This window comes from Trematomus bernacchii, unplaced genomic scaffold, assembly GCF_902827165.1.
Source record: "Trematomus bernacchii unplaced genomic scaffold, fTreBer1.1, whole genome shotgun sequence".
NCBI classification, from domain to species: domain Eukaryota; kingdom Metazoa; phylum Chordata; class Actinopteri; order Perciformes; family Nototheniidae; genus Trematomus; species Trematomus bernacchii.
Genome location: NW_022987594.1, coordinates 472,855 through 482,500, shown reverse-complemented (window position 1 = coordinate 482,500; position 9,646 = coordinate 472,855). Strand labels below are relative to the sequence as shown.

At 40.8% G+C, this 9,646-nt stretch overlaps 1 protein-coding gene across 2 annotated transcripts in view; it reads right to left on the bottom strand.

The window, feature by feature from the left end:
- The window catches only part of LOC117482448 (cytochrome b-c1 complex subunit Rieske, mitochondrial), a 7,798-nt gene extending 6,713 nt beyond the window's left edge, over window positions 1-1,085 (bottom strand). The window contains exon 1 of one of the 2 annotated variants that reach the window (XM_034130545.1): window positions 811-1,085. In XM_034130545.1, coding sequence (XP_033986436.1) covers window positions 811-1,021 — 211 coding nt within the window. In that variant the 5' untranslated portion in view covers window positions 1,022-1,085. The remainder of the gene's footprint in view (window positions 1-810) is intronic. The other variant, XM_034130546.1, reaches the window with a different exon arrangement.
- Window positions 1,086-9,646: the final 8,561 nt, after the last annotated feature.

The following is a 9,646-nucleotide window of genomic DNA, read 5'->3' as shown; positions in this document are numbered from 1 at the left end:
CACACACACAGTTTGATGTTATCTTAGCACACAGACATTTGGCCCTGCAACATTAAGAAAATATTATTTATAAATACGCATTTAAATCTGGCGGCTTTACAATAGAAGCCTGGGGGTAAATGCCTTGTGGAAAGCTTGAATTGTCTAAGCAGCTGAACAGCGTGTGAGCCACATAACACAGACTAAGAATAGAGAGCATATCTTGAAGAGTCAACAGAGGAACATATAACTACACAAGGACATAAGGAAGGGCACAGACCACAGTAAAATATTCTCTGGATATAGACATGACAATAGTGAAAGTAACAAAGAAATATATCAATGTTAAAATCATTATTCAGCTTTGACCATCTTACTCGGACTACAACATTATTGTTACCGATTACAAAACAAGTCACTGTGGTGATCGGGGGACACCGGAAGTAGTTACCGGAACAACAGCTAACGTCTTTGAAGCGACTAACGTTACCGTTACTATATCAGGTTGATACGGGCAGACTGTCCAAACCACACACACTCAATGTTCTGGCCCACAAATTGGCGGTCAGTCTTAAACAGAGTAAAGTAAAAGCCACTCAAAGTTGACCTATGCTGCTCGTTAGCCACCTAGGCTAACAGGACGCTAGCCTGCGGCGAATAGTAGCTTAGCCAGTAAGGTTATGGCCGGCTAACTGGCTGGTCCTGTTAACGGTGTTAAATAGGACATAACCTCCCTTTGCAGCACATGGCTCTTGTCATTAGCTTCCCATTCACACGGTTAAACAACGGAAGGTTGACTTAGTCAGCCAACGCTAGCAGTCAATGACTTACCATTGATGCTAACAGTCACAGCAGGGCCCGTCTTAGGGCTTTGGCCGCTGAGCGATTCGCGGCACAGGAACTGTTTTTTCGGGTCCAACAAAATCTTCTCTCCCTTTACCACGACCCCGGGTACCAGAGCTTTTAGAGGACCAGCAACAGCAACAGCTGTTGCCTGCATGTAAGGGGAAAATGCCCCTGACCGGGCAGCAAGAGACATCATGTCTGCGCCGAACTGCTGCTGACCTTGTGACGGGTTGACTGTGAATGCAAAGACGTCACGTGACCAAGAGCAGTGACGTCGTACGTAATGATACGTAATCGGGACCATACTACTTGTTTTTCTAAAGGCCCTAACTAAATACTGAAAGTGTATAGATGAAATGGAAAAAAGATTTTGTTATTATTATTCATAGATTTAATTGTTTTAAATCCATTTAATTTTTCAATAAAGTTATCTCTATTATAAGAAGTATGTGGACAAACTGGCTCCAATATTAACGACTGTGTATGAAGAATCTTTATCCCTGGGGGAAATGCCAGAAACATTAAATGAATCTCTGATTTCTATAATTATTAAAAAGGATAAAGACCCCACTGAACCAGGAAGCTATAGGCCTATTAGTTTGATTAATGTGGATTGCAAAATTCTGACGAAGGTTCTTGCTATGAGGCTGGAAAGCATTCTGCCACACTTAATACACTCAGACCAGGTAGGATTCATTAAGGGAAGATCATCCACAGACAACATCAGACGATTGTTACACCTTATGCAGCGTAATCGGGATGAAAGCACGCCAATAGCTGCCTTCTCCCTGGATGCCCATAAGGCATTCGATAGGGTCGAGTGGGGCTTTTTGCGGTATGCTCTTAAAATATTTGGATGTGGAGAAGGTTTTATCAAATGGATAAATGTAATTTATTCAGACCCAAGGGCAGCAGTAACAGCTAATGGGGTGATATCGAAATTCTTTAAACTAACACGTGGGACCAAACAAGGAGATCCTCTCAGTCCTCTGCTGTTTACTTTATTTCTGGAACCCCTGGCCACCACAATCAGGGAAGAAATTGGTATAAGAGGAGTTTTACAGGGGGAAAGGGAACACAAAATGTTCCTATATGCGGACGATATTTGATTACTTATCAAGGATCCTATTTCGTCAATCCCTAGTGTTCTATCTACAATTGAATCCTTTTAGACAATATCAGGCTATGGGACATTCTACCAGAAACGTATATTATCTGTCCTGGGATTGTTACAGTGAATACAAATTATAATCCATAAAATATCTTAAAACTGATGAGATAGTTGTGTTTTGTGAGTTGTTTGTACATAGGTCTGTGATTCACTAGGGTTTCAGGTGTTTTTTAATTTATTTAAAAACACTTTTGAAAAATAGAAGTTCTTAAAAATGGCCTGTCCCCAGCCAAATTGGAGCGAGGGGTTTACATTTTTTAATGAACTAAAAACTTTTATTTAAAAAAAAAATGTCATTAATAACACATTTAACTTGTTATATTTTACCACAGTTGATTGAAAACATTGAATAATGCTTACATTTGACCAAAATATTGTGTTTTACAACTGTCCCCATGTTTTTGGTCAGTCCTGTCACGCTTCATAAAATACTCCATAGAAAATGGTGTAATACACCTTTAAGAACATGATTGTGAAGGAGTTACATCATCTGACTGAGGAGGAGCTAACAATAAGTGGGTAAGTTCTGTCCTTGAATTTTAAGATTTTAATCTTGTTTTTACACCTTTTTTATTTACGTGGACAAGCTAAAGGGTCAGGCGCTGTCACGTTCAAATATCCCAGAAAAGGATTATATTGTTTTTGTTTTTAAAAAATGTATAAAAGTTCACTAAAATCCCTTGCTAGCAAGCTAACTATTTTTAAGCTAACATGTTGAAATGCTGAGTAATGGCAGTTAAAATGGCCGACGGTCAGGCCCTGTCACGTCAAGCCCTGACCTGTCACGTCAGGCACTGTCACAAAACAGCCAATCACTTCAGAGACATGTTTTGTATATATCTGAGACCTCTAATATATATTAATGAAAAACAGTATAATAGGGGACCTTTAAATACCTGTTAATATTGTAATGGAGGTTATTATCTTTAAGTAACAATGGCAGTCATTTGTTTTAATTCATGGAAATTGCAGTTTAATGGCTCCAGTCAGTGCAGCTGAGAGACAGAGGCAGTGTCGGGCGCGCAGAAATGCAGAACCTGATAGAAAGGAAAGACATCTTCAGAGAGAGAAGGAGAGATGGAGGCAGAAAAAAGAAAGTAGGAAAACTATTGACGAGTTGAGTAAGAGAGAGCAAAGACACAGGCGTAAGTTATGGCGAAAGTAACAACAACGATCTAGGCTCGAGAGAAAAGCCCCTTATAAATATACCTTATATAGGCAGTGGCGTTTTTATATGTACAAAAGTGGTGGGGCACAAAAAACTTAGATGTCTATATATAAGCTTCTGCAGTGACGTGCAGTGAGGTTCATGGCTGGTGAGGCACTGGCACTGACTCTTCAGGTTTACAAATATTATATTTTGACCTAAACCAAAATATAATATTATTTTCAAAAGCTTTTTTTGTCTGATGCTTCGATTAATTTTAAACAGACAGTTCAACAAAAGGATACCCAAAAAATGTCATTTTATCATTTAAATATTGAATTGTTCTCTCTTAGTAAGATCCCATTTTCAATAAAATGGCGGTCTTACCTTGACTTGAAGATGAAGTCCATTTGCCTATCCTTCTGGACAAACATTTCTATTACTTTTTTGTAAAAGTCCTCCTTATGTTCTTGTAGTTTCAAAAGTCTATCATAAATCTAATCCATAGATTTATGATAAAAAAATTATATAAGTAGGGTAGACATGTGGATGTTATCCGGCTAATCAAAACGTGCATTTATCTAACAGGTACGTTTCCCACAGATCTTATTTCGAGCTATTTTCTAAAATCCTCTGGAGAAATCTCATTGCTTTTTTGTGCTTACTTCCTGGTTTTAGGACGCGCCACTGCAGCTCTCTCGTCTCCTCTTCACACAGCACACTTTTCGCGGCACACGTACTTACAGCCAATCAGCTCTGAATGATTTGAGATGACGTATGGTGGGGATGGTAGCTCCATGCCCATCTGGTCATTATTTTTTTGCCACACACATTTCATTACAAAATACTCTGAGCATGCGCAGTGAAGTTTTTACAGTCACCGTTGACTTCACAGCGAGAGGAAGGGGCATAATCAGGTTTTGTCCCACATGGCTCTAAACAGCTCAATAGGCACACACTGTGACTGTAGACACACTAATTAGAAGAACACAGACTAAAACAGCAATGTACAGACGAATCAGATGATTAAACATGATCTTAAAATATATTTTATATATTTTTTTATTTATTTTTTTGCATTTTTGTAATCATTATTTGTAATACTTTCTGCTGACACTAGGTGGGGCTGTGCCCCACCTGCCCCTAATGACCAGTCGCCACTGTATATAGGTATGGCCCTACAATATATCATTTAAATATAGCATGATAGGTTTCCTTTAAATGAATTGTAAATTACCAATGTTATGTTGTAATAAATGTGTTTATTAAAACAATGCTTCAAGCAGTTATCAATACATTTCTATCAAATCTTATCGTGTGTCCTTAAATGATTATTACCACATCAGTCTAATATTGAATCATGATAATGATTTAAAAAAGGAAAACTTACCAAAACAAGATTTAAAAAATACAAACATAAATGTTCTGAATCAATTCAATCTATTAACCTCTTAAGGACGATGGTCCCCCCATTGGACCCCTCCCACCGTTTTCTTTTCGAGACAATGTCTCTGGGCTTCTTAACATTTATGAAACTATTAATGTGTAGCACCAGATTAACGGGAAGAATCTCAGCTAACTGAAGATATGAACCATTTTTACCAAAACAAAACACAAGTCTCATAAGAAGCGTCTAAATGACCCCTGAGTGAAAAAATGCAAACTGACTTTGGCACACAATTCAAGATAAAGATACCCTTATTACTTATCGTAGCTGCACATACAATATATCCGATTAAAGCTGAGACTCCACAGATTATTTAGGTATAGTATCATTACTGAGCGATCCGAACTTGCGACAGGGGAAGCAAACACAGACATCACAACACGTACCTTTACGGAGCTTTTACGGCAGATTGTCTCACCGTAGCTGTCAATTAGGTCAAAAGACGTGTTCAATGGCATTAATTGGAGCGGAAAAGTTAGCTGCTAATGGTAGCCACCAGAGTGTATGCAGCTTCCGGTTTTGGTCACGCGTCACTCTCACTCCTTATTTGTTAACGTGTTGGTGTGTATATAACTTTCCCTCGATTCCATTCGCTCTAGCGGTTATAAAGAGATTTCATTCATCAAAATCGACCAAGGGGGGCCAGAGATAGGTCAAATCCACCCAAATGACCCCAGAAGTGGGTTTTTTTGGCTAAATCTCTCTAAAAAGGTCAAATTTCACTTGTTTTGCATCAATCTTGATACAGGGTACTTATTATATGTTGTACTTTGGATTCCTAAAGCATCCAAGGGTAGTTTTCACTATAAGTAAAAGATCATTTTTGGACGGACACTATAATTTACAGTTTTTTACTATGTAAAATCTGAATTTTCTTTAAAATAAAAAACATCTATATTGATTCTGACTTTTCTACATCCAACTCACAGGTTTATCATTACTTTGAGAATAAAGATTATTAATTTAACCCTTTTAGAAGGGAAGATATGGTCATTTGTTCTGGGAATGTCATTTTCGAGCCTGAGACCTGAAAAACAGGCTCAGGGCTTAAGAGGTTAAGTAAAAGAAGGCTGATAGAGTTCTATTGAAACCCCTGGGTGCTATGTGTGTTAGCATTAGTAGTTTCATTGGCAGTATTTCCCCTAGTCTTTTGGGAAATGCAACAAATGAAGTTAAGGCCCAGACCGAAATGTAACCATAACACCCCAATTGAATATGACCAGACCCCAATCTAACTCAGAGTCCCATAATCATACTAGAACAAGGCGATGGGTGAGCAAACTCAGAAAGAAAGGAACACCTTCCCCTCCCATCAGAATAACATGTACAGAGAACATCCCATGTGTAGCATCCTTCGACCTATGTGAAGTATCAATTTGTCCCCCAGGATACGAGAGTGCATACTACCCTGGCTTTGTGTTGAGAACACATTGCGATAAGTACTTGTGTTTTCACCCGTGTAACGGCTGGAGTGATGTATTTGCCAACGCTGGGCCCGGCGGATTAAAAAACACAAAACATCGCTGGTTCTAATTTGTTTTCCTTATTGCTAAAAGTATCAAATGCCCGAACAATGGCCCCCCCATAGACAACATATGGCCGAAGTGTAACCCCATAGTAGTGTCCATACCAGCCCCCATCATTGATATGACAGGGAACTATAACATCGGAGTATACCATGCGGACGATGATTTCCTATTTAAAACCATAATTATGATTAAAAGACAGGCCCCGACAACAGCCCCTAGCCCTGAAAAATACAAAGCCCAAAACCAAATTTCAGCAGGATTCTTGGATCGGGCCTATTGTACAAACCAACAAGAATGTTGATTGGATAAACTATTTGTTTTATAACCAACAACCATATGTAAATTACACAAGAGAGGCAGTCCAGGGCCTCTCCACACAATTGGACGCAACTAGCCTAATGGCCTGGCAGAATAGAATGGCACTAGATTTGCGAATCTGAGTCTGCTGTTGACTCGTGCACATAGCCGCGGGAAGTAGAGATGCTGGAGGGGCTGCCCTGTTGGCGAATGGTATACATTTGAAAAACGTCATGTTACTGTTGAAATCTCTCCCCACTTTTGGCCGCACCCCCTAAGTAAAATGACTTCCCGCGGCTATGCTCGTGCATGACGAGTCTGGATCTCTGGATCTGCTATACGGTTACGGCTCTGAGTCCCCACGAGTCTGCAGGAAGTGAAGGAAGTTCCCTTGATTCAGTGAGTCAGGATTTGCAAATCTGAGTCTGCTGTTGACTCGTGCATGATGAGTCTGGATCTCTGGATCTGCTACGGTTACGGCTCTGAGTCCGCACGAGTCTGCAGGAAGTTTCACTGATCCGCGTCCCCTGAGCCAAACGATAACTTCTGGCAGCTATCCTACTTGCTAAAGGGTAGGCAGATGGACTGGGGTACATGGAATGTGATTTTACATGTTATAAGGAGAGTAGCGAGTGACGCAATTTATAGTTTTAATTCGTACGTCACCAGGTGTAGGACACAAAGGACTCGGGTTAATGGAGAGGGGAGACTCGTCACGACCAGCTCATTACTAGGATCCGGGTTAATGATCCGGATGAATCAGGACTCACCCATCTCTACGCCCTAGATGGGTCTGTAACCAGGGCCCTAGCTGAGTTATCTTCCCTCAGTGTAGAACTGGCCGAGAATGCAGGAGTAGGCCAAATATTTGGAGATATGTGGGAAAAATACTTTGGGAAATGGAAATCACTGGTAATGTCAGTTTGCGTCTCATTGACCCTAGGGATAGTCATATTAGTGATGTGTGGATGTTGTTGCATCCCTTATATCCGGACCCTGATGAGAGATTAATAACTACATCCCTGGCCAAACAAACTGAACACGATGTCCCACCCCCTTATCAAATGCCCTTGTTAGTAGAGGACGATGATAGTGAACCAGAGGAAGACTTAGAATCACTGGACCCACAACCAATACCCACTGAAATAATTCCCCCCACCGATTTCTCCCCATGGGCCTGGACCCGGACAGCCCCAGACTATTATTTGGAATACGAGGAGGAAAAATAAATAGACCAGTGGCGAGCCGTCAGGGCCCTCTAGGCTAAATATTTGTTTAGTTATATTTTTCATTAGTTTTACCAAAATAACTTGATTTAATTGTATTTAAAATAACATTTCCAAAGAAATAAATCCTTCGAATCTGCCTGTTCAGTTTCTGTTTGAATGTGAAGGGTTAAATGAAAGAAGCTCGTCTGGCCCTCTCTGCGAGTTACTGTCCTGCTGTAAATTCACAGAGGGCCCGCTATAGTAACTCCACAAGAGAGTAATGTCAAGTGACAGTACAATTGACCAATCATATCTTCCCTCTAAATGGGTGGGCATTTTTTTCGCGGACTTTATGACAAGTTCCGCCCGCTGTGAAGTTTATGCAAGTGCATAAAGAGTGCAGTGACGCGTCCTAAAACCCGGAAGTAAGCTGCGCATGGGTTCCCTCGACAAAAAAGCAATGGGATTTCTCCATAGGATTTTGGAAAATAGCTCGAAATAAGGTCTGTGGAAAACGAACCTGTTACATAAATGGCCGTTGTTTTGATATTCTGAGGGAAGGGGGGGGGTCAGAGGGCCTAGGTATAAAAGTCACGGCTCGCCACTGAAATAGACGTAGATTAGATTCACACCTTAAAAGATGTGAAAGGAGGGATTTGTGGAGTCTATTTGTATATAACATTACAAGGTTGAATCTTATTATTACATTATATGCTTATTGTGCTCATGAGATGTTGCTATGACTATGGAATAAATAGACACAATCACCAATCCCAGGTTCTGATGGGTTGGATACGAAACGAAGGGAATAGTCATAGAAGAAAGTTTAGCTGCATTAGTAATGTTGCAAATACTAGGGTGCAGATACTGTAGAGCAGGGGTAGCCAACACGGTGCCCGCGGGCACTTAGTCGCCCGCAGGGGCAACGTGAGTCGCCCGCGGGGCATGTTCTAAGAATAGCTCGCCAACAAATCCAAAATGTAAAAAATACACAAAACAAAAAAGAATCTACCCTATGCATAAACGAAACCTCAATCATAGCGAACTCTATCTACTTACTACAACTCTATATCTATCCAACACACCTCCTCCCCCCACCCCCACAATGAATATCGACCAATCACATTCTTGCTTGATTTGCAGGACCAGCGTTGCAGTCGGGAAGAAAAGCAACGTGGAGCGGCACCTCACCGCTTCATAAGGAGTGTGACCGTGATTTTCTTTCTGGCAGAATCTACACAACACATCAGCCCCATTGAACAGCCTATCATGCCAGCCTATACAACACATGAGGGGCAGAGTTTTACTCTGTGTGTTGCAACTTGCATATTTATTTATTGCACTTGACGCACACACACACATGGCGTAATTTCCACTGGGGACAGGGGGGACATGTCCCCCCCACTTTTCGAAATCCCATTTGTGTCCCCCCACTTTACAAATATGTTTATTTTATTTTTTTAACGCAAGCCGTCATCGCCACGGAGGGGCACACAGCCTCTATGAGCGAGCGAGACAGAGAGAGAGATAGAGAGCGAGCGAGCGAGAGAGCTAGAGAGAGCACACCTTTATCTATTTAATATAGATAAAGTAAGAAATCATTCCAATGTGTACTATGGGACAGTAAAAAAAACAGTTTAAAAGGGGAGTGATATGTAAAATGTGCATAAATAGAAAGAAAGCTTCAACAAAACAAATTACGTAGGATAGCGTGACTAGAGTAGAGAGGGAACCTTTACCGGCCGGCCGAATGCTGATTGGAGTTCATGTTGCCAAGAGACTTTGTCTAAATCTGTGCACCAACAAGGGAGGCCAAAGTCTAAACCACAGTCCTCCCCTTCTAGTCTCAACCAATCATAAATGTACAGGCAACGCCCTGAATAATAAAATGTATGTGCGCACGAGGTTCAAGGCTTTTTCCAGAAATAGTGGTTACAGACTACAGCTCTGCTGCCTGTGATTTCTATGACCTGACGGAGTCCTTGGCCAAGTGACTATATATTTTGCTCTTTTGCTCTTTTA